Source organism: Periplaneta americana, chromosome 13 (genome assembly GCF_040183065.1).
Source record: "Periplaneta americana isolate PAMFEO1 chromosome 13, P.americana_PAMFEO1_priV1, whole genome shotgun sequence".
Classification (NCBI taxonomy): domain Eukaryota; kingdom Metazoa; phylum Arthropoda; class Insecta; order Blattodea; family Blattidae; genus Periplaneta; species Periplaneta americana.
Window position 1 is genome coordinate 14,944,568 of NC_091129.1, and position 27,214 is coordinate 14,971,781.

Sequence of the window (27,214 nt, forward strand, 5' to 3'; positions counted from 1 at the left end):
TTAATAACTTCTCTGCATTCTAACAGATTTTTATAAAACTTAATAATCCCAAACAGGTGACACATGTTTTTTTTTTTGCATAAACTATGATTACGTTTGCATAAGAGTGCATTTAGACAAAATTAATAACTTCTCTGCATTCTAACAGATTTTTATAAAACTTAGTAATCCCAAACAGGTGACACATGTTTTTTTTTGCATAAACTATGATTACGTTTGCATAAGAGTGCATTTAGACAAAATTAATAACTTCTCTGCATTCTAACAGATTTTTATAGAACTTAGTAATCCCAAACAGGTGACACATGTTTTTTTTTTCATAAACTATGATTACGTTTGCATAAGAGTGCATTTAGACAAAATTAATAACTTCTCTGCATTCTAACGGATTTTTATAAAACTTAGTAATCCCAAACAGGTGACACATGTTTTTTTTGCATAAACTATGATTACGTTTGCATAAGAGTGCATTTAGACAAAATTAATAACTTCTCTGCATTCTAACAGATTTTTATAAAACTTAGTAATCCCAAACAGGTGACACATGTTTTTTTTTGCATAAACTATGATTACGTTTTCATAAGAGTGCATTTAGACAAAATTAATAACATCTCTCCTATATAACACATTTCTATGAAACATTATAGAGAAGTTAGAGGTCGCATATATTTTTTGTTTACGAAGTCTGATTATGTGTCTATAAGAGGAACTGCCCCTCTATAGTTGTGAATTTAGGCAACATTAATAGCTTCTCTCTTATATAATATATTTTTATGAAACTTTATACAATAATTAGGCCTACAGGTATCATACAGATGTAATAAGAATTTGCATACAAAAAATATATTCTACCTGTAAATCGTGTACAAAGTTTCATAATTTTTTTTTAAGTAGGAAAGAAGTTAATTTTGTGTAAATGCATATCGTATAAAGGAGTAGTTACTCTTATGGAACCGTAAATATAGTTTGTACACAGAATATATTTGGTACCTATAACTTCCGTACAATGTTTCATTAAATCTGTTACTTAGGAGAGTAGTTATTAATTTTGTCTAAAATCATCCCTTATAAAGGCGTAGTTTCTCTTATTCAAACGTAATCAAAGTTTGTACATAAAATATATGTGCTATCTATAAGATCTGTATAAAGTTTTATAACAATCCGTTGAAATCTAGAGAAGTTATTAATTTTGTCTAAAATCATCCCATATAAAGGGGTAGTTTCTCTTATCCAAACGTAATCAAAGTTTGTACACAAAATATATGTGCTATCTATAAGATCTGTATAAAGTTTTATAACAATCCGTTGAAATCTAGAGAAGTTATTAATTTTGTCTAAAATCATCCCTTATAAAGGGGTAGTTTCTCTTATTCCAACGTAATCAAAGTTTGTACACAAAATATATGTGCTATCTATAAGATCTGTATAAAGTTTTATAACAATCCGTTGCAATCTAGAGAAGTTATTAATTTTGTCTGAAATCATCCCTTATAAAGGGGTAGTTTCTCTTATTCAAACGTAATCAAAGTTTGTACACAAAATATATGTGCTATCTATAAGATCTGTACAAAGTTTCATAACAATCCGTTGAAATCCAGAGAAGTTATTAATTTTGTCTAAAATCATGCCTTATAAAGGGGTAGTTTCTCTTATTCAAACGTAATCAAAGTTTGTACACAAAATATATGTGCTATCTATAAGATCTGTATAAAGTTTTATAACAATCCGTTGAAATCTAGAGAAGTTATTAATTTTGTCTAAAATCATCCCTTATAAAGGGGTAGTTCCTCTTATTCAACCGTAATCAAAGTTTGTACACAAAATATATGTGCTATCTATAAGATCTGTATAAAGTTTTATAACAATGCGTTGAAATCTAGGGAAGTTATTAATTTTGTCTAAAATCATCCCTTATAAAGGGGTAGTTCCTCTTATTCACACGTAATCTAAGTTTGTACACAAAATATATGTGCTATCTATAAGATCTGTATAAAGTTTTATAACAATCCGTTGCAATCTAGAGAAGTTATTAATTTTGTCTGAAATCATCCCTTATAAAGGGGTAGTTTCTCTTAATCAAACGTAATCAAAGTTTGTACACAAAATATATGTGCTATCTATAAGATCTGTATAAAGTTTTATAACAATCCGTTGAAATCTAGAGAAGTTATTAATTGTGTCTAAAATCATCCCTTATAAAGGGGTAGTTTCTCTTATTCAAACGTAATCAAAGTTTGTACACAAAATATGTGCTATCTATAAGATCTGTATAAAGTTTTATAACAATTCGTTGAAATCTAGAGAAGTTATTAATTGTGTCTAAAATCATCCCTTATAAAGGGGTAGTTTCTCTTATTCAAACGTAATCAAAGTTTGTACACAAAATATATGTGCTATCTATAAGATCTGTACAAAGTTTCATAACAATCCGTTGAAATCCAGAGAAGTTATTAATTTTGTCTAAAATCATCCCTTATAAAGTTGTAGTTTCTCTTATTCAAACGTAATCAAAGTTTGTACACAAAATATATGTGCTATCTATAAGATCTGTATAAAGTTTTATAACAATCCGTTGAAATCTAGAGAAGTTATTAATTTTGTCTAAAATCATCCCTTATAAAGGGGTAGTTCCTCTTATTCAACCGTAATCAAAGTTTGTACACAATATATATGTGCTATCTATAAGATCTGTATAAAGTTTTATAACAATCCGTTGAAATCTAGGGAAGTTATTAATTTTGTCTAAAATCATCCCTTATAAAGGGGTAGTTCCTCTTATTCACACGTAATCTAAGTTTGTACACAAAATATATGTGCTATCTATAAGATCTGTACAAAGTTTCATAACAATCCGTTGAAATCCAGAGAAGTTATTAATTTTGTCTAAAATCATGCCTTATAAAGGGGTAGTTTCTCTTATTCAAACGTAATCAAAGTTTGTACACAAAATATATGTGCTATCTATAAGATCTGTATAAAGTTTTATAACAATCCGTTGAAATCTAGAGAAGTTATTAATTTTGTCTAAAATCATCCCTTATAAAGGGGTAGTTCCTCTTATTCAACCGTAATCAAAGTTTGTACACAAAATATATGTGCTATCTATAAGATCTGTATAAAGTTTTATAACAATGCGTTGAAATCTAGGGAAGTTATTAATTTTGTCTAAAATCATCCCTTATAAAGGGGTAGTTCCTCTTATTCACACGTAATCTAAGTTTGTACACAAAATATATGTGCTATCTATAAGATCTGTATAAAGTTTTATAACAATCCGTTGCAATCTAGAGAAGTTATTAATTTTGTCTGAAATCATCCCTTATAAAGGGGTAGTTTCTCTTAATCAAACGTAATCAAAGTTTGTACACAAAATATATGTGCTATCTATAAGATCTGTATAAAGTTTTATAACAATCCGTTGAAATCCAGAGAAGTTATTAATTGTGTCTAAAATCATCCCTTATAAAGGGGTAGTTTCTCTTATTCAAACGTAATCAAAGTTTGTACACAAAATATGTGCTATCTATAAGATCTGTATAAAGTTTTATAACAATTCGTTGAAATCTAGAGAAGTTATTAATTGTGTCTAAAATCATCCCTTATAAAGGGGTAGTTTCTCTTATTCAAACGTAATCAAAGTTTGTACACAAAATATATGTGCTATCTATAAGATCTGTACAAAGTTTCATAACAATCCGTTGAAATCCAGAGAAGTTATTAATTTTGTCTAAAATCATCCCTTATAAAGGGGTAGTTTCTCTTATTCAAACGTAATCAAAGTTTGTACACAAAATATATGTGCTATCTATAAGATCTGTATAAAGTTTTATAACAATCCGTTGAAATCTAGAGAAGTTATTAATTTTGTCTAAAATCATCCCTTATAAAGGGGTAGTTCCTCTTATTCAACCGTAATCAAAGTTTGTACACAAAATATATGTGCTATCTATAAGATCTGTATAAAGTTTTATAACAATCCGTTGAAATCTAGGGAAGTTATTAATTTTGTCTAAAATCATCCCTTATAAAGGGGTAGTTCCTCTTATTCACACGTAATCTAAGTTTGTACACAAAATATATGTGCTATCTATAAGATCTGTATAAAGTTTTATAACAATCCGTTGAAATCTAGAGAAGTTATTAATTTTGTCTAAAATCATCCCTTATAAAGGGGTAGTTCCTCTTATTCAAACGTAATCAAAGTTTGTACACAAAATATATGTGCTATCTATAAGATCTGTGTAAAGTTTTATAACAATCCGTTGAAATCTAGAGAAGTTATTAATTTTGTCTAAAATCATCCCTTATAAAGGGGTAGTTCCTCTTATTCAAACGTAATCAAAGTTTGTACACAAAATATATGTGCTATCTATAACATCTGTATAAAGTTTTATAACAATCCGTTGAAATCTAGAGAAGTTATTAATTTTGTCTAAAATCATCCCTTATAAAGGGGTAGTTTCTCTTATTCAAATGTAATCAAAGTTTGTACACAAAATATATGTGCTATCTATAAGATCTGTATAAAGTTTTATAACAATCCGTTGAAATCTAGAGAAGTTATTAATTTTGTCTAAAATCATCCCTTATAAAGGGGTAGTTCCTCTTATTCAAACGTAATCAAAGTTTGTACACAAAATATATGTGCTATCTATAAGATCTGTATAAAGTTTTATAACAATCCGTTGAAATCGAGAGAAGTTATTAATTTTGTCTAAAATCATCCCTTATAAAGGGGTAGTTTCTCTTATTCAAACGTAATCAAAGTTTGTACACAAAATATATGTGCTATCTATAAGATCTGTATAAAGTTTTATAACAATCCGTTGAAATCTAGAGAAGTTATTAATTTTGTCTAAAATCATCCCTTATAAAGGGGTAGTTTCTCTTATTCAAACATAATCAAAGTTTGTACACAAAATATATGTGCTATCTATAAGATCTGTATAAAGTTTTATAACAATCCGTTGAAATCTAGAGAAGTTATTAATTTTGTCTAAAATCATCCCTTATAAAGGGGTAGTTTCTCTTATTCAAACGTAATCAAAGTTTGTACACAAAATATATGTGCTATCTATAAGAACTGTACAAAGTTTCATAACAATCCGTTGAAATCTAGAGAAGTTATTAATTTTGTCCATCTAGTTTAGCATTTTTACACACTGTGTGCCGGTAGCTATTCGTAGAATGCAGCGCAAACTTACGAACACCAAGGCTTTGCTAATAACATAAACATCAGGCGATGTTACCTATCAATGCTATTAAAATGACAAAATAATAAGCAGATCCTATAAGATAAGGTCTTCGTAGTCTAAGATCAGTATTCGTGACCACAAATCACGAAATCCTGAGTTCGACTCTCGTCCTCCGAAAATTCAGATTACGTTTTATTTAACGACGCTCGCAATAGCCGAGGTTATATCAGCGTCGCCGGTGTGCCGGAATTTTGTCTCGCAGGAGATCTTTTACATGCCACTGAGCCTGTCGCATTTAAGCACACTTAAGTGCCATCGACCTGGGCCGGGATCAAACCCACAACCTCGAGCACAGGTCAGCGCTATACCGACTGTGCCACCCAGGGCGACTCGTCCTGAGCATAAAAATTGGTTATTAAAGAGACTATTTAATTCTGCCGCTCGTAAAGATCTGTCAGCTAAGTGAGTGTAAATACAGGATTTCTGTGGACAGGAGCACCTCAGTGATCATGTATAACAGTCTTCAATGCACTGCCTAATTATCTTAAAGATTTGAAGAACAACGAGAAAAGGTTCAGAAAAGAATTAACCAAATTTCTACATACTCATACCTTCTACACAATTGATGCATTGTTTATGCTTGTGAATTGAATTATTCTACTTAAATGACATGTACAATTTTATATAGCTCAACTAAAATATGTTTTTATATTGACTTAATCTGTTTACTATGTATTGTATTTTTTGTTTAGCATAACTGATGAATTGTATGTACTGTAAATTGAATAGTATACTGTATAGGTCAACTGATGAATTGTTTAAGCTTATAAATTGAATTAATCTACTTCATATCAATTGTATAGCTTAACGAAAATAAGTTTGTAAATTGAACTAATTTGATTGTATATGTTTGTATAGTTTGGCTGATGAATTGTATATGTTCTTAAAATGATTACTAGTCTGTGTAGCTCTACTGATGAATTGTATATAGACCTACTGTAAATTGAATGGTAATATGTATAGCTCAACTGATGAATTGTTTATGATTATAAATTGAATTAATCTACTTGATATTAATTGCACAAATTTGTATAGCTTAATGAAAGTATGCTACTTTGTATTGTATATATTTGTATAGTTTTGGCCGATGAATTGTATATGCTTTAAATTGAAAAGTAATCTATATAGCTCTACTGATATTGTTTGTGTTTGTAATTTGAAGTAGTTTGCATGATATGTATTATCAATTTCTGTATATCACAACTGGTTGAATTGTTTATGCCTTAAATTTAATTAAATTGTTTTGTATTATAATATAGCTCAACTTATGAATGATCGTTTGCGTTTGTAAATTTAATAATCTGATTGGCTATGTATTGTATACTTTTAGTAGAGCCATCGATGTAGCTCAGTTGGCAGACTCGCCGGGCCGCTGATCCGGAACTGCGTTCGGGCTTGGGTTGGATCCCCCTTTGGACTTTGGTTTCTTCGGAGGTTTTCCCCAGCCTTGGGACTGAAGCCGGATGGTCTATGGCGAGTCCTTGGCATCAACCCCTTTGATTTGATTACCTGGTTGGGTTTTTCCGAGGTTTCCCCCCACCGAAAAGGCAAATGCCGGGTAATATTTTGGCGAATCCTCGCACCTCATCTCATCTCACTACATCTCGCCAAAATGTAAAAAAATTGTACAAAATTGTAACAATTGTAGAAAATTACTAAATTGTAAAACTATAAAAATTTGTAAAAATTGTAATTGTAATATTGTAAAATGTTGACATGTTCCACATCTTAAAGCTTCATTGCTCATGTAAGATCTATGGAATAAAATTAATGAATGAATGAATGAATCAAGTAAATGTTTTCGGAATGCGTCGTAGGTCTGAAGTGTGGCAACTGTACGATACAAAATCCTACCAACAAGAAGTAAGCCAAAAGCAAATATTCTGTATCGATTTACCACAATGCAGTGGCAACTGTTATTGCTTAAAATGTAAGGAAATGAACCGAGCTATGAATTTAAAATTATGAAGAAGGTAATTTGAACATTAAATCAAATTATATAACTCAGATTTAAAATAAATTGATAGCCACTCTAAACATGAAACTTGCATAATAAAACACTTTTGTCACGATCCAAAGCATAATGTTTAACAGAAGTATAAATTTTTAACGTTGGTATTGCATTTCTGATTAAATGATATTGAAGATTAATTCGTGTAATTTAAGCTATAATGTATTTCTTTTTCGAAGAGAAACTCTTAGGCCCGGTTGCAGAAACACCGATCAAATATGATTGGAGATCAAGGAGGGTTTGATTGGCCATCAGTTCTATTTCTGTTGCAGAAAGAACAATCACTATTTGATCGGAGATCAATCTTACATCAGATTTGATTCACAGATTTTTGCTGGTTAAGTGACTGATCACTGATCAAGTATTTATGTTGTTCTCTTTATAGTGCAGTTATTGCAATTTATATAGTAAATAGTTAGAGTGTAATAATATTGTTTTACGACATAATAGATTCTTCTGATGAAGAAATTTTAGAATAAAGGAAATATTATTAAGAAGAAGGAATTTCCGTGATAGACATCAATTGTTTTCATGTATAAAGACAGAGAATGTGAGCAAAGATTTAGGTTAAGTAAGGATTCGTGTGTTTTGTTACTTTCAACAACTGAAACAAAAATATGCAGACAAACAAATCGAAACCTTCCACTTTCTCCTATGAACATAGTTCTAATAACGCTGAGATTTTATACTGTAGGAATTTTTCAGGCGGTCTTGGGTTATCTTGCAAGGGTTCACAAATCAACTATTTGCGGAGTAGTTAGAAATATTACGTATGAAATTGCTTTGTTATGGCAGCGTCTCATAAATTCCCAAACTTCAAACAGGGAACGATTTGAAATCCAGAGAGAATTTTCGGCCATATCAGAATTGGTTGTTTAGACTGCTCACATCCCCATCCAATCACCTGGTGGAAATAATGCCGAACTGTATCGAAATAGAAAACGTTTATTTTCTGTGAATGTACAGGCAGTATGTAGACCATCACTGAAATTCTGGAATGTTGTAGCCCGTTGGCAGGGTTATACACATGACAACACAATATTTTTAATGATTAGGTTACGAGCTCAATTTGTAAACAGACAGAACGGGAAATGGAATGCTTTTGGGCTATGGAGGCTATGCCTGTTCCAATTTCTTGTCAACTCCTCTAGCAAATTCCACAACAGAAGCCCCCTCACGTTTTTTGTTTGCTTAATTTTTTTCACTATATTGTAGTCTATATACAAATAGAATCCGCCTATTTCCTTTCTACAAAAAGCAACAAAACAGCAGAGCATTTACTTGTTTTCCTAGTCACCGCCCACTTGATACATTCGTTTCGCGACTTTTAAAGAGCATCAAATCGGCTGTGGTTGCTAAATAGCGCTGTTGTCAAATGCACTTCTTTCTCAAATCAGCAATTAGTAAATCGAAACAAGTTGATTGGAGATTCATGTTTGTGCAACGCAATGAACAATCAGACATCAAGTGATTTGGGATCAGGGACTTATTTGATTTGCATTTCTGCAACCGGGCCTTAATATACAACCATTGAGGTAGGCCTAATTTCTGAATCTTTGAAGGTTCCAGAAACATCGTATTTGACAAAAATGTGTTTATAATACGGGAACAGTAATTATATAAAAAATGGGCGTGATTGTTTAAGAGATGAAAAAGAGCTGAAGGGGCAAGAGATGCACAGGTATAGAGTCGTATGCAAATTCTTATGGTATTTAAATTTTTAAAAGACCTTCTTATTCATCTGAAGACAGGTCACAGTGTGCTTGCGTTATATTGCGGATTGATTTTCACAATTTTGGAACTGAATTTTATTGAATTTCACTCTGAATTATAAAAACATATATATTACAAACTATTTTTACGTCAATTTGTATAGCAATGTCGAGAGACCTCGCGAAATGTTCGAATTATTCACGATTTCGAATTAAAAACTTTAGAATTGGCCAAGTTCGTCTGTACTACCCAAGGATTTTTATAAAAAAACATGTTACCTCTATGGCTCTGATCCCTAGAGTTTGTTGTAATTTCTTGTGTCTTCATTGAATGAGTTTATCGTAATTTCTTGTGTCTTCGTTGAATAATAAATTGTACTCGAAGATTTTCGTGTCGTTTAATAGATTAAACAACTGCAATTGAATACTACAGAATTTTGCAACCACCACTAAAAGAAAGTACGATTCCAACTCTTCAATTTGGTGTCCAATCATGGTTGCCATGTTACGTACTTTTCGATTCTTGCTCATTGTTATTGACAATGACAAAAGACTCTCAATTTCAGACGCAACATGCAAATATTGAAGTGTCATTTCAGTACGGGCGCTTTTATTTTCCAACTAAACCACGATATATATATATATTTTCCACACCTGTGGAGTAACGGTTAGCGCGTCTTACCGCGAAACAAGGTGTCCCGAGTTCGGTTCCCTGTCGGGAAAAGTTACGTGGTTGAGGTTTTCTCCGGGGTTTTCCCTCAACCCAATATGAGCAAATGCTGAGTAAATTTCGGTGTTGGGCCGCGGACTCATTTAACCGGCAGTATCACCTTCATCTTATTTAAACGCTAAATAACTAAGATGATGATAAAGCGTCGTAAAATAACGTAATGAAATACACTGAGTAATACATACAGGAACATCATTATATTTTTAATTCAATTTTTATTGTACCTGAGTTTCTTAATGTACTTCACTCCCACCCCCTCTACTAGTAAACTTCCAATCGTCCTCCACACAGAACCAAGGCCGCGTATCCATTCAAATTCCCCTTACGGTCATAGTAAACACGACTGAGGTAGTGAGTATAGTACGTTCCAGAAATATGTTCGCGTTTGCCAGCTTACATCAACATAATTACATACTTACTTACTTACTGGCTTTTAAGGAACTCGGAGGTTCATTGACGCCCTCACATGAGGCCGCCATTGGTCCCTATCCTGAGCAAGATTAATCCATTCTCTATCATCATATCCCACCTCCCTCAAATCCATTTTAATATTATCTTCCCATCTACGTCTCGGCCTCCCTAAAGATCTTTTTCCCTCCGGCTTCCCAACTAACACTCTATATGCATTTCTGGATACGCTCACACGTGCTACAAGCCCTGCCCATCTCAAACGTCTGGATTTAATGTTCCTAATTATATCACGTGAAGAATACAACGCGTGCAGTTCTGTGTTGTGTAACTTTCTCCATTCTCCTGTAACTTCATCCCTCTTAGCCCCAAATATTTTCCTAAGAATCTTATTGTCAAACACCCTTAACCTATGTTCCTCTCCCAAAGTGAGAGTCCAAGTTTCAAACCATACAGAACAACCGGTAATATAACTGTTTCATAAATTCTAACTTTCAGATTTTTCGACAGCAGACTGTGGATGATAAACGTTTCTCAACCGAATAATAACAGGCATTTCCCATATTTATTCTGTGTTCAATTTCCTCCCGAGTATCATTTATATTTTTTACTGTTGCTCCCAGATATTTGAACTTCTCCACCTCTTCAAAAGATAAATCTCCAATGTTTATATTTCTATTTCGTACAATATTCTGGTCACGAGACATAATCATATACTTTGTCTTTTCCGGATTTACTTCCAAACCTATCTCTTTACTTGCTTCCAGTAAAATTCTCGTGTTTTCCCTAATCGTTTGTGGATTTTCTCCTAACATATTCACGTCATCCGCATAGACAAGCAGCTGATGTAACCCGTTCAATTCCAAACCCTCATAATAATAATAACATAGTGAAATAAAAAGGCTGATACTTGTCAAAGTTTTATTAGGGGAATTTTCTACGGACAGGAAACATGTCTTTAAAATAGTGCAAATTTTTTAACAAAGAAAATAATACGATGAAAGAGTATCTGCAATGAAATATCATATGTACTTCGGTAGATTAAAATAATATAAAGGAAATAATGTTTTTAAATTTTTATTTAGCGGATAGTTGTGTTTAGAAGTCAAAGGAGTGGTTTTCAACCGCCCAAATGCTGAGGACTAACTTACGTGATGATAAGCATGAGTTCAATCGAACTCTTTCATCGTATGATGACGCAGAATATCTGCATGGAAATATCATATGTACTTCGGTACATTAAAATAATATATATGATATGCGTAAATCACTTCGTGATTTAAGACGGCGCTTATTCCGTCGGATCGCGGCCAACTAGTCACTCATAACGAGTGCACCTCAGCACATGTGTGGACTTCGGTCCTAGGTTCATAGATATCTATGACGTAGTGCAGAGGGCGGCCACCAGAGGGAACCCAAGAGTTGGAGCTTAATCTGAGACGATTCTTCCGACTCCGGGGTAGAATCCGGTGTGGCGTAGTAGTTAAAGCGTCAGCACGTAGAGCTGAAAACCCGGGTTCAAATCCTGGCGCCGGAGAGAATTTTTCTCCGTTCCATTACTCTTTCATCGTATGATGACGCAGAATATCTGTATGGAAATATCATATGTACTTCGGTACATTATAATAATATACGCTATGAAATGTTTGATATAAAAAAAATTATCTCGAAAGGGAAGCAAAAAGGAGAAAAACTAAATTAAAATTTTTATTTTTGGCATTTCTCAAAGAATAACTCCTTGACATTAAGACATTACTTACGGTTTACCCTGTATACAATTTAGCACTTATACTATTCACTGATTAAATTTGTAACTTGTGTGCCAGGTAATTTCCTCATATTAACACAATAAGGGTTAAAAAGTTAATCAGTGAATTAATATTTTTATCGTAACTAAACCCGTTTGAAGTTCACCGTAAAGAAAAATCAGTGTAGGATAACTCTCTAATTTAAATTAAATTATGTCCCTGTTTGCTAAAGAGTTGTACCCTGATTTCAAATATTTTTCGTTAAAAAAAGTAAACTTTTCGGCAAGAGAGCAAAATTTTTATTTCGTTGTACCGTTTATTTATTTATTTTCGTAAGACGAAATTCGTTAAACTGAAAAATTTTAACATTAACTTACATTGTACGGGAAAAATGCGGAAACAGAAAGTAATTCCATATTCTTACTTCTTTATAGTTGAGTTCGTTAAACACTACACTTTGCTGTACTTAACAATTCAATATTCTTATAGAAACAAAATGTTTTTGCGACTTCTTGCACGAGTTACACCGTCATCGATAACATTTTTAAATAACACCCTATAGTGTTTTAATATCATCTAAAAGAGCAATGTTTTTATACAAAACTTCTTTTGTTTTATAGAAAAGTACCGGGACATCACTTCATTTATCCTTGCATTTTTATTATACCTGCGTTTCTGAATGTACTTGACTCCCATCCCTTTCACTAATGTCCTTGCTAACGTCGCCACACAAACTTACGGCCGCTGTTGCTAGCAGTGAAGTGAACAGTACAGAGTACAGTGTGTTTCAGAAATATGTTGCATTTTCTATAGAAGAAAGAGCTTATATTATTGAAGTTTATTTTCACACAGGTACAGTGTGTAGCATAACTGAATTTATCTGTGTGGACTGAGCAGAAGTGAAGATTAGAGTTACCAAAAGTACGGTATCCTACAATATGGTGCGGTACTTAACAGCGTTATTTAAACAAGAGTTTTGTTTTACTGTTTGTAGGTATGAAGGACAAAGATGGAAACTGGAATTACAATATAACCGAATGCGAACATCAGTTTTTTTACGCTTTCCAAAATATATTATTACGGAATACTTTCATCGAAGTGTCATTAATCTGATAGATAAATTTAGAGCAACAGGATGTACAGAAAGAAAGAAAAGTGTAAGACAGCCAACAAAGGTGACAGAAGATGCTGTAGAAGATGCCAGAGAAAGGGTGCAGCGAAGTCGTAATACGTCGGTCAAGAAGCTGGCTGTAGAAATTGGGGTTTCTTACGGAAGTGCTTACAAAATTCTCAGAAATAAATTAGGTTAGTAATATACTGAATAAAGTAGACATTACGTAATGAATATAACCGCCTGAAGAGTTGAGTTTGTGAAAAAAAAAATTGTTAGGCCTACTACTCCACTATTTTTTTATAAAATACCGTAATAGTATTATGCGTTACAAGAGCGGTATGTTGACGTTTTCATGTTCGAGGAAAAGATTGAAAAAGCGAAACGTAGTTGAGCTTTTTTAATTTCCGAGAGCATGAAAACAAAAATACCGCTCGTGTATCGTACATTATTTTGTGCTAAGATCGTTTATTACATACCTGAAAGACGAATTTCTAACTAGTTGCAATGAAATCTCCATGTTGGTTTCTGTTTAATGACGCCAACTTCGGAACACCAAAATATCTGTTGCTGTAAAATGTTTTCTGTGTTTACTATACTGCAGCAGGCCGTGATATACGTCTGTCTTTCCCCCCCCCCCCCAGTCTCTAAATGCGAACTTAAAACAAACGGTAAGGTTATGTAATGATTTATTTTTCATTTTAATATTTCAACAATATTATTTATATAACTTATTGCAGTAATAACATCGGCATCTGGAATCTTGTTGATTTTTTCACGGCTTCCTTAACGTTACTTGTATCAGGAATGCAATAAGTTTCGTGGAGTAGTAGACTTTACTTAATTTTTGCAAATATTTAAAAACAATAATTAACATTGCAATTTAGATGAAATTGCAGTGGTAAGTTTCCAATTTATAATTATTACTATGTTAAAAGTCTCTAAAAATAATATGTTAAAAGCCTAAAGCAGTAAAATGAATGTCGCGCTTAAGCGGTAAGAAGAGGGAAATTGTTGTGTGTGTTACGTTGGGAATACTGAATGTGGCATTTCACACTTACCGCGTATTGGTTCTGTGCGGAAAACAAGCAAATACGCACGATCTCGCACAAAGGTAATGATCAAATTGAAAATCGTAATACTGTATTTCCCTATAACATAAATGGATACATTACTTTTCTCTCCTCCTATAGGTAGTAAAATGATTTGTTTACATATTGCACTAGTAACACCAAACTCCTGTAATGGAAGGGGGGTAATAATGTTTCCGAGTATAGCCAGGTTAATGTTAAAAATGTTGGCAGAAATAAAGTGATGTCCCTGTAGTATAGTTATGCTTCACATGGTAACGAATTTTATTGTTGATACTTTAATTTCAGTCCTCATTTTTTGAAATCAGAAAGATGTAATCAACACAAAAGAAGATGTTTTTAATAAAAAAAAATACATAATTGAGAAGCTGATAGGCTAATGATAGGTTTTCGTGATATACGACGTATACAACAATTCTCATCGGACACGTATTTCTGTTTGTTACTGTGTAAAATATACAATTAGAAAATGTGTGAAATTTTCGTGCCTCGATTTCTGTATATAATACCTGATGTATTTAATGTTTTAGGGAATTTATTTTCCCTTGCATGTGAGCGATATAAAAAGCCGATCACGCAAAGGCTCGCCACATGCATTATGTATGCAAACCCAATCATTTGTGGCGCGAGAATCGATAAACTGCTGGAGAATAAATGCGGTAGTGTTCCACTCTTCGTGTTCAAATCCGTCATTACAGGCAGAACAATTAATCATTACATCCCCTAAACTGGGTGTGAATTTCACAGAAATACAGTCTTAGACCAATAGCATAGTACCAGTGTTCCATAATACACGGTGTTCCCCAGGAATTAACCTAATTTCAATTGTCTGTAAAAAGTTAAAGTTCAAAAATATAATAAACAAAAAGTGCCAAATGAAAGGAAAACTCAATTTTCTTAAGGTTTTCAATGTTCCTAATTATGTCAGGTGAAGAATACAATGCGTGCAGTTCTGCGTTGTGTAACTTTCTCCATTCTCCTGTAACTTCATCCCTTTTAGCCCCAAATATTTTCCTAGGCACCTTATTCTCAAACACCTTTAATCTCTGTTCCTCTCTCAAAGTCAGAGTCTAAGTTTCACAACCATATAGAAAAACTGATAATATAAGTGTTTTATAAGAATTCTAACTTTCAGATTTTTTTAAGAACAGACTGGATGACAAAAGCTTCTCAACCGAATAATAACAGGCATTTCCCATATTTATTCAGCGTTTCATTTCCTCCCGAGTGTCATTTATATTTGTTACTGTTGCTCCAAGATATTTGAATTTTTCCACCTCTTCAAAGGCTAAATTTGCAATTTTTATACTTCCATTTAGTACAACATTCTGGCGACAACGCATAATTATATACAGTCTGATCAGTTTTGGTATGGATAATATTAATTTATTATTATAAAGCTATTATGATAATAGGAGAAATTTCTTGCTGGTTATATTATGATTAAAAGATAGGAGTTTCCATATATGACAATCAACAATCCATAATGTGAAACGACAAATGAAAATCGTAGATGATTAAAATAGCTAATATAAATCAACAGCGGGCACAACGAGTTCTTTGCTATGATAAATTTTAGAGTGTTAAAAAAGTTCAAAGAGAATTTAGACGTGAGTATGGTGTGTGTAGTCTACCTAAATACGATTTCAATGTTGTAGTATCGAACATTTGTAGAAATATGTACTGTGTTTAAAAAACATGCAGGAGGTCACAGTCGAAACCCAGTACGAGAAGAAGCTATAACTTGGCTTGGCCCCCAAACTCCCCAGATCTAAACCCTCCTGACTTCTTCGTGTGGGGTTTGTCTATTCATAGAAACCGAGGAAAATTGATGATCTTACAGTAAAAATTAATCAAGCTTTTTAACAAAACACCCCTCTTATCTTGCAACGGACATTGGCTGAATTGCATCACCCTTATGAGTTGTGTAGGGTGCGCAAAATGGGGGTCATGTTGAGCTCTGAGGAATCTCCCATCTTTCAGTGTTGTATGCACAAAGTTTCAACAAATAAAGTTCAGTAGTAGTGTAAAAGGGTCTAATACCGTGATACTCCTAATTCCGTGATAAAATTTCAATTGACTGCCATGGAGTTGTGGTCTCTGACTCCTAATTCCGTGATAAAATTTCAATTGACTGCCATGGAGTTGTGGTCTCTGACTCCTAATTCCGTGATAAAATTTCAATTGACTGCCATGGAGTTGTGGTCTCTGACTTTTAATTTATTTAAATACCTAACAGATGCCAGGAGATGTCTTCTTTTCAATTCTATTGAGTACCGCCTTTTGAATAGAAGTAGTCGACTGCAGAAGCTTTAGTTTAGTGAAAGGTGGTTGACCAGTAAGATTTTCTTTCTCTTGAAACCGCTCCTGAAGAAACATTTTATATTTGAGGTAAGAATTAATATACCATTATAAAAATGAAATATTACTGTAGATTAAAGTCAGCGGAATCAATGTGTATGATTATTTAAACATTATGAGACAATAATAGTTCTAGAGGAGCTTTCCCATTTTCGAATTTATTTTCATATTTCTCCTTCGTGGCTCACTCGACCAGTGATGCCAACGCTAAATTGTTAAAAATTAATGTCTATGAAAGAAATAGTTCGTGGAAATAATAATAGAAATAAGTTATAAAAAACATAAATTATAATTATAATAAAACTACAGGGCATATTTAAATTACATAAGTTAGGTCAGATGCAACGGTGTTCATGAATAGGATAGTTATATACAATAAAAGTGATTTAATACAGTTATATGAACACTTTTTAATGATTGAATAAAATTAATAAAATCGGTTAAAAACCATACATGTTTCGGAGGAACCGATTTTATTAATTTTATTCAATCATTAAAAAGTGTTCATATAACTGTATTAAATCACTTTTATTGTATATAACTATAGGGCATATATTTAACTTCATTACTGCTGTTAGGAATATAAATAATGAGAAATAATTGTGTTATAATTCAATTTATTCAAATTTAATTTTCTATTGAACTTAACTTTCAGTTTATTTTGTTTATAGTAAATTAATATGTAATATGTATTCCTGCAGCTACAGAGTATTTTCTTTGAAATTTGTTACTTAGGCCCTTTTTCTATGTTGTAATGTCTTGCTTAATCCACATTAAAACAATATACCATGATTTTAATGTGTTTTTCCAAATACACGCTTGTTTTTTGAGCAGTTAATGAGGATTATTTTAGTATCACGGAATTAGGAAATCTCTATCACGGAATTTCGATCCCTATCACGGATTTAGAAGCCATTGTCATTATTGAGTGTAATTAGTTACCATTGCCACCAGGTATGTACCCATTTGCAGTGTGAATAAATACATACCTACATTTTGAATCATATATTATATACCAGACTTGTGAACCTGTTGAAACTGAATGTTGTAAAAACTGTAGCTAAAGGTCCAAATAACGTCATTTAGGTGTTGTTTGAAAATTTTTATTACAATTTTGGCATAAATATAGACTTTATTAAATATGTCACGGAATTAGGCAACCTTACCCTACATGTTTTACGGTGTTTTTAGTTTATCCATACCCAAACTGGTCACCCTGTACTTTGTCTTTTCGAGATTTACTTCCAAAGCTATCTCTTTACTTGCTTCAAGTAAAATTCCCGTATTTTTTCTAATAGTTTGTGGATTTTCTCCTAACATATTCACGTCATAGACATAGACAAGCAGCTGATGTAACCCGTTCAATTCCAAACCCTCCGTTATCCTCAACTTTCTTCATGGAAACGAACGGTAACACGCTCAAGTAATCAAAACCGCTATCACCTTAATTTTGCGAAGAAAGGACAGAGAGAGATCAAACAAGAAACAATAATTGAACGAAGTCCGTCTCAAATCACATACGACAATTACAAACATGAAAACTTCTTTAAGCATCTAGCTCAAAGTCTGCTACGCATGAGGATATAAATAAACATAATACACTTGTGGCAACTTGACAACACTACCGGGCAATAACCCATCTCTAAAAATTAGCCTTCATGTTTCAGTAGTTGTGACTGATGCTGTTGAAGAGTGGCAAGACACTGCGAAGACAATCCTGTGGATACAGCTTAATCGAGTAGCACTAACCAATGTCTGGATTTCTCCAACATGTAGGCCTACTTAATTTTTTTTATTCATTTTATGAGTTTGACCGATTTCTCCTAGAAGTGCACAATTTCCTCATTTTTAACTAATTAATAACTAAAACCTTTACATTTAATGCGTCATTTCGAAATGTTGTTCTTGAGAAATAAACGTGCTACAAGCTATAGCAGAGAGTGGGAATAGCCTCTTCCAGAGAGCACAGCTTCTCCCCTTGCAATAGTCGATGTTGTATGTAGGTACCAATGCTGAGAGCTCTGTATACAGTATAATACGAGGTCCCCGTCCCTGAGTTACTGAAAGTGTTGTACAAATTCTGTGCATTCAATATCTTTCATGTATGTGTTATTTTTTAGAAAAGTGAAATTTGAAGAATATTTTATTGCGGTAGACAAAAAGTAACCCATACGGAACCAGTTGTATGTAATAAAATATTAGTCACTAAAATCATGATTTTAATTTCTAATCTATAGAGCGAGTCAATTTACCTATTTATATATTAAAAATAGAAATACCTACAGAAAATACTCCTATTCAAAACATTTAACCTACTTTCATCGATGTGAGCTTGCTTTTGTACAAAAAGAACCATTTTCTTTCTACTATAGAACATCTTAACAACATTTTCAGTAACTCAGTCTTATTCTTTCATTATTATAAATTTATTTAAAGTTTCTCAATAATATCATTTATCATTTGTTTGCATAATTTCGTCTTAATTTGTCCTCTAAACATTTCTGATTAAACCAAATGTTTGCATTCGTAGTATGTAGTTTGATTTTCAAGTTTAGATATCGTTTGTATATTATTGTCTGATTGACATTAAGTATCTTACAATTCATTTTGATTTTCATATGAATGAGTTCAAGATTATAAATTTATTTAAAAGTTTCTCTATCATATGACAAATCATAAACTTTAAATAAATTTATAATCTTGAAATGATTTATCTGAAAATTAAAATGAATTGTAAGATTATTTTTTCATACTCTACGAAGTAACAACAATGGAAATATAAATCTTGCAAGCTCCCTTATTAATTCAATGTTGGCACCTGTTAATTTAAGTACAGAGACATAAACATCTTAAGTGGTCAGCATAATATCACAGTCTAGTATATACAGTCGCGAAGCTCAATACGTAGTAAATATGCAAACATTAGGTAGTTGCTCACCACTAGGATCGCTAATATCGCCTCATTACAGGAAATGCAAAATAGTACCGTCGCAGTCTCCTGTTTCTAGCACCCTCAAAACTCAAGCTTCGTGACTGTATATAGTAGACTGTGATATTATTTCCTTTCTCCAGCGCATCATATGGATGATGAATCTAAGGGCATATGTCGACATAAATGGTTAATACCGACAAAATGTTAGAAAATAAGATATAAGGCAAATTTATCACTTTATTTTACAGTCTGATCCGTTTGAGTATGGATAATATTTGTTTTTAAAGCTATTATGAACGTAGAAAAAATTTCTTGCTGGTTATATTAAGATTAAAAGATGGGAGTTTCAATACATGGCAATCAACAATGCATAATCTGAAAGGACAAATGAAAATCGTAGATGATTAAAATGGCTACTACAAATCAACAGCGGGCACAATATGTTCTTTCTTATGCTAAATTTTGGAGTGTTAAAAGAGTTCAAAGGAAAATATCGACGTGAGTATGGTGTGAGTAATGTAACTAAATACAATTCAATAATGTTCTGGTATCGAACATTTGTAGAAACAGGTTTTGTGTTAAAAAAAACATGCAGAAAGTCGCAGGCGAAACCCAGTACGAGAAGCAGCTATCTCTTGGCTTGGTCCCCAAACTCCCAAGATCTAACCCCTCCTGACTTCTTCGTGTGGGGTTTTGTTAAAGATAATATCTATTCAATGAAACCCAGGAACACTAATGATCTGAGAGTAAAAATTACTCAAGCGTTTCAACAATCACCCCTCTTATGTTACAACGGACATGGGCTGAATTGCATCACCGTTATGAGTTGTGCAGGATGAGAAATGGGGGTCAAGTTGAGCACTGAGGAATCTCCCAGCTTTTAGTGTTGTAAGCACAAAGTTTCAAGAGATAAAGGTCAGTAGTAAATGTTTTACGGTGTTTTTATTTTATTCATACCCAAACGAATCACCCTGTATTATGACTTTCATTTCACCCAGACTCACGTCCGTAACACCAAATAACAACTGAAGTTTTTATTTTCAACATTTTTTTTCAGAAACTAAAAAAATTGTAAGAGAGAAGTGATATAAGCTCCATTGACCATGTGCCGAAGTATTATGAAAATAAAGGAATAAATAAACATTTTAATTTATAGGCTAATCTTAAGACCTCCTGCGGCTCGGTGAAAATTGTAACGTTCAACCACTGAATCATAGTTAGACCCAAGATACCTACACCGACATATAATTGTATTTATGGACTAGAGTCGACGGCAATTCGGAACGCGGTCAGCTGCTATATGCGCCGTAGCATTTCTGGTATGTGACGTCACAAGCTTATACAGTAGAACCAATCGGAATCAGTCTATAACAAGCACTTCCCGCGTTCCTTTTTTCACGCGTGAGTGTTTCAAAATATTGAAAAAGTAAAACTAACATTTACTGCGTGTGTGTAAGATAAATAAATGGAAGAAGATACTGTGAAAAGACAAGTATTGCACAGGCATGCGTGGAAAATAGTGTTTAAGGAATATAATTATTTTAAAAACGTTGACGAGCAGAACTCTGCCGGCTATCTTGATGCTGGCTGCAACGTTGGCAACATGCAAGAAACGACTGCAGAAACAAGTTGTGTGGAATTAAGAACAGTGCAAAGAATATTGTTAGTGAAGGAAAGAAGGTTTGTTTGGTGTCATGCTTTCAGTAATCAACGGCTAAGGTCATTATTGTCTTTTGATAATTTAAATTCTCTCCTGCGCTATTTGTATCGCACGTGCGCGTGAAGTACGATGTGGCAATGTTGTACGCTGCCTTGCTCTCTCTATCTGTCTCTCTCGACGCAAACGCTAGCAGACTACCGCCTTCCGAATTGCCGTCGACTCTAGATAACTTAAACAAAATGCAATGTATATGAGTGAATATGTAGCAAGTAATGTGCACCTGAAAAATGAGGTTACATTTAGCTAAGTGGGAAAAACAGGTTTTCAGTTAAGGCCTTTATTTTGCACTTGGATACGAAACTAATAATAATAGTCATCTTTTATACCATTGAATTCAGAAAGATTGATTGTATGAGCATGGAAATTGAGCACTGAGCACTGAGAGCATAGAAATGTTGAACTAAACTTTTGTACCGTACTGAATTTTTTAATCGCACAGGCATCATTACCCACTCTCCTTAAGTTTGCTTTTCATAAAGAAATAAGTATGCTTCCAATGCGAGGTACCATCACCTCATAGAGTATTTCCCTAAAGTGCTTCTTCAGCACTAGCACTCATGCACAGCTGGTGTTATTGTCGGACCATCGGATCTATGCCCCTTCAGCGCTGTCGTCGTTCTTGGAAAATTTAACGCCTCTAGCCACCCCATTCCACCCGTTTCTCTCACATTACGTCAAACAGCAGGCCACGAACCTTGCCGAATAGGGATGTTGCCAAACTTCCGTCAAACAGTGTCATGTCTCTTGAATATTGCTTATAATAATGTAAGGTTATTTATTACTTATTCATAATTTAATTTATGTAGGTCTAATGACGCTGATTGACTTATGCAAAATGCTATTACTTGCTTAATAATATTTCTTTTACCACTCCGTGTTCAAAATATGTGACTGGTTCTCAGCCAATAAATTGGTATTAAATTGTAACAAAACTAACAAATTCATCGGCAAGTCTATCGTGCTATCAAACAGGAGTGCGTTATATGGCAGTAAATATTTTTAATAGCCTCCCTATCGATATAAAAAATGAAACTCAAAACATAAAATTATTTAGGGCCAAATTAAAGAAGTACCTAATTTCTCACGCCTTCTATTCTGTAGGTGAATTCATGACATTCAATAACACTTCATGAAATTGATACTAAAACTATGTGTTGTACTAGTAGACTGTATTTTAAATCTCGTCTGTATATATATATATATATATATATATATATATATATATATATATATATTTCATCTAGACTGTGACTATAAATTAAGACTTTATAATAGTATTAAGTTTTTTGACTTGTTCCATATTCTAGCTGTAAGCAATGTATGAATACCATGGAATTTTAATATAGTACATTATGCACCGAGCCTATAATGAAGGTAATTAAGAAGTGAGTATGGATATTTATGAAACGAGCGCAAGCGAGTTTCATAATTTTCATACGAGCTTCTTAATTACCATTGTAGGCGAGTTTCATACGACTTTTTATGCTCGACCATATTTATAACTTGATATTATTAATTTTTGAGCAATGTCCCGTATGTTGTGAGATGTGCGCAGACGCGAAAGTATTGATTTTTTCCGAGGAACAGATGTCCACATTGACCTTGCTAGGCCATAAGAACCTACAGAGATAACAGTGAAATTAAATTAGACATTGAAAAACGAGACGACAAATTGAATTTATTTGAATATTATTTACAATTAACGCTAATTATTATAGTAACAGGAAATAACCTTCTGCGACAGTATTGGATTTCCAGCCTCCGTGACTTTTCGCTAATTCTCTTTCGATTGCATATCCGAGAATAATCGATACTTGCGGTTTTATAACGGTAGAAAGCTGACCTGTCTTTGGCTGAACAGTTGTAACCTGAGTCGTCATTGGCTGAAAGACCTGACCTTTAATGAGTAGGTGTACTTTAATGAGGTCCATTAAAGGTCTGCTACCAGGTGTATAATTACTACATTTCGGCATGGTCGAGCATAAAAATAAATACCCTACTTAATTTTCAAATGCCTGGTACTATCACCACATAGAGTATCTCCCTAAGTGCTTCTTCAACACCAGAAGCCAAGTTAATAATAATAATAATAATAATAATAATAATAATAATAATAATAATGATTTATTTTAGCTGGCAGAGTTAAGGCCGTAAGGCCTTCTCTTCCACACAACCAGCAAAAAGTGTATATACATATGCATGAACTTACAAAGAATTCAACAATTTGATTTAGATGAGAGTTACATGTATACAAGAGTTATTTACGAATTAAACAACAAAATACTATGAACTATTAATTAAACACTGAAATAAACTGGGTAGCAGAATTAAACTAAAATACATAGAATGTTAATATATTTCAAATTATATTAGATAATAGAAAGAGATTATTATGAGACAATTTTGAAAATGCAGCACAATCAGGATGATGTCTAAAGAAAAAAAGCAACAGTGTAGTCAGTAATATTTTAAATCAGTATGATTGGAGTGAAATGCTAATAAGGTTATCTTTTAAGCTGTTCTTAAAGGTGTTTGTTGTCTTGCAGCCCCTAATACTTTGTGACAAGGAATTCCATTGACGCGAGGTGGATATTGTAAAAGATGAGGAATAACAAGATGTTCTATGAAGAGGTATATTTAGCGTGCCACAGATAAGTGATCTGGTATTTACGTCGTGGTTAGAGTATAGATAAGAGAAACGAGACGAAAGGTAATTTGGTGTTGAGGTGTGCAGAATTCGAAAGAGTAAAGACAAAGAGTGTAAAGTTCTGCGTTCTTTAAGTCGGAGCCACGAGAGACTTGCGAAGGACGGTGATATGTGATCATATCGTCGGATGTTGCACACGTATCTGATGCACATATTCTGAGCTCGCTGTAACTTGACTGACAGTTCAGAACTTAGATCACTTAACAAAACGTCACAATAATCGAAGTGCGGCATTACTAGGGTTTGTACTAGGGTAAGTTTTAGTTGCTGGGGCAAGAAGTTTCTCAAGCGACTCAAAGAGTGAAAGGAGGAACAGATTTTCTTTATCGTTTCTTTAACTTGAAAATTCCAACTTAGATTATTATCAAAAAAGAAGCCAAGATTTTTTACGACAGATGAATAAGGGATTAGCGTGTTGTTAAGGGTAACAACTGAAAGATTACTGTTATTAAGGGAGTTAACTACACGCTTATGTCCAATAATTATGGCTTGAGTCTTACTTGGGTTAAGTGCGAGTCCGAAATTGGCCGCCCAAGTGGAGACAGTGGCTAGGTCACAATTTAACTTGTCAATCGATTCATTGATCGTATTGGGTCTGGAATGTATGTAAAGTTGTAGGTCGTCGGCATAGAGGTGATATCGGCAATACTGTAAGTTCTTTGATACGTCATTAATGTAGATAGAGAAAAGTAGTGGTCCTAATACGGAGCCCTGCGGCACTCCCGCCTTTGTGTATCGCCATTGGGAGAATTGATTATCAAGTGAAACACACTGTTGGCGGTCCCGTAGGTAGGAGTCCATCCAGCTCAAGGTATTGTCTGATAGGTGCAAAGTTTTCATCTTTGCAAGAAGCAAGTCGATATCAACAGAACCAAAGGCATTGCTGAAATCGAGAAGAGTTAGTGCCGTTACTTCACCCCTATCCATAGCTTCACGGATGTCCTCGGTCACTTTAAGTAGGGCTGTAGTAGTGCTGTGTCCATGCCTAAAACCCGATTGATAGTCATCGAGGAGTTTGTGTTCGTCGAGATAGTTCGTAAGTTGTCCGTGTACAATATGTTCTAATGCTTTTGAAAGAGTGGGAAGAATTGATATCGGTCTGTATTGGTTTACTGTAGAAGGTGTGTTAGATTTAGATAAAGGTTTCACTAATGCCATTTTCCAGAGAGAGGGGTAGGACCCAGTCATAATAGATGCATTGAATATATGGGTGACGGTCGGCAGAATCACATCTATTATTTTATACAGGAGAGTGATATTTATATTGTCTATACCTTGGGCTTTAGATTTCATACATCGCAGCGTCTTCATTACGTCAGTCGGGTTAATGTATTTAAAGAAGAATTTATCCCATACAGGTTGGGGGCAAGATCTGAGAAATTCAAGAGTCTCTTTTTTATGTAATGGTTCAGGTGGAGCAGTGACGAAATGTTCATTTAGGCTATTGAGTGACAAGTTGATGTTATCTACACGAGGCTTTGCTTTTGTTAGACCCAGGTTATTAAGGTTACGCCACAATTCTTTCGCACTGACCGAAGGTATAATAAGGGAATGTGCATGGCGTAATTTAGCATTTCTTACTGCTTGATTACATTTATTTCTTAAAACTTTGTAAGTATTAAAATCTAATTCGTCCTTGCTCCGTCTGTATTTACGATAAGCAGTGTCTCTGTCTGTCATGAGTAATTTTATGGCATCGCACATCCAAGGCGCAGGGCGTCTACCAACTCGTCTGGTTTTCAAGGGTGCGTGTTTATCGTATAACTGGATTACTAGGTCGTTAAATTTTTCGATTTTGTCGTCAAGTTGGTGTGTGGCCGTTACCTGCTCGGTGCGGCCGCCCTTGGGCTCCAGCAGCACGTCGCCGTCGCTGGCCTCCAGCAGATCTTCGCCCGCCGCGGACCCCCTGCGGCTCGTGACGCCCAGCTCCACGCGCTCCTCGCCCTGGTAATTGTCCAGCTTCTTCAGGTCGTCCAGCAGGTTGTTGAGCACGCGGATATCCTTGTCGTCGATGAAGCGGGGGGTGGCTGTGCCGGGGGGCGGGCTGGGGTCGCCCGCCCCCGTCAGCTGAGAGTGGGGGGCCGTTGTTGTTGCGGGCTTGCTCACGCCAGCACTGGCTCCGGGGGGGCTTGCTCCTCGACCCGACTCCGGGCAATGCTTCAAGGACATTAAAACCTCCGGGAGAGCCGTCACATCGCTCGTCGCCGCGCCTGTAGCTGCTTCGCACTTCACACTTCACACGACTCGGAGCGCTATTCTGCCTGTCGCAACGACCGCTCAGTGAACACGACCCGTGCAGGCGAGTCTGGACGAATTATTGCTTGTAATGGCGACAACACACACTGACCGTTCTTTAAAATTCTGTTGCATTGTTAATGGATGTGCAAGCATTTACTTCTGCAAAAGATAAAGCGCTATTAAATCAGTGGTAAACCAAAGCCAAACGCAACGTTGCCGAATACATTGTGGCTTTACGCAACGAAAAACATCCATGTACTACATGAAATAATCCGTGACTCAACGAATACGCCTATATTATGTACACAAATGAGCATATGCGCTTATTTCTTTTCATATAAAATATACGTACGAGTCCACACCTGTGGAGTAACGGTTAGCACGTTAGCCGCGAAACCAGGTGGCCCGGGTTCGATTCCCGGTCGGGGCAAGCTACCTGGTTGAGGTTTTTTCCGGGGTTTTCCCTCAACCCAATATGAGCAAATGCTGGGTAATTTTCGGTGTTGGACGCCGGACTCATTTCACCGGCATTAACACCTTCATCTCATTCAGACGCTAAATAACCTAAGCTGTTGATAAAGCGTCGTCAAATAACCTACTATATATACGTACGTTGTCCAATAACGAATGATCACGATTATTTCTGATTATTTTAGTCGCACACTTTTGAATTTAACATTACTGCCATAGATAAATATGTATAGTCGCGACGCTGTTATTTCCGGCGTGACTCCTCCTCTTTGCTTACGTCTTTGGAAGTGAAAGCTCTATAAAGTCTATGTAGGTAGTATCGATCGCCATTTTTGTTCTTTCGTTGCCGAGCTACCATACGAGGATTCTATTTGCCACACCGTTAAACATTATCATGTCGTAGCTCCTATGATAATAAATCAAACACACTGTAATTCAGCAAATAATTGAGCGGCAAATAACGTCCTCGTGTGCTTTCTGCGAACGCCAACGAAAAAGCCAAAATGGCGGGCGATTTTATTAAGTATTTACTGAGCCTTAAGAAATGAATATCGCCTTCCTCAGCGAATCACAAGACGCACACGTTTAAATGTAGCCGACCTACAACGCGATTGGCTGCCGGATTTTTTTTTTTTTATTAACAGGAACATGTATGGTACATAACTGTCGGCCTGAAAAGGCTTTTACTTTAACAGATATGGCTAACAAGCAGGAACATT

General features: G+C 34.5%; 1 protein-coding gene across 1 annotated transcript in view; it reads right to left on the reverse strand.

Annotated features, from left to right (window-relative positions):
- LOC138712639 (uncharacterized) overlaps positions 1–27,214 on the reverse strand; it is a 155,921-nt gene that overhangs the window by 13,827 nt on the left and 114,880 nt on the right. Inside the window, exon 2 of the mRNA XM_069844605.1 lies at positions 25,611–26,183. Coding sequence (XP_069700706.1) covers positions 25,611–25,955 — 345 coding nt within the window. The 5' untranslated portion in view covers positions 25,956–26,183. The remainder of the gene's footprint in view (positions 1–25,610; positions 26,184–27,214) is intronic.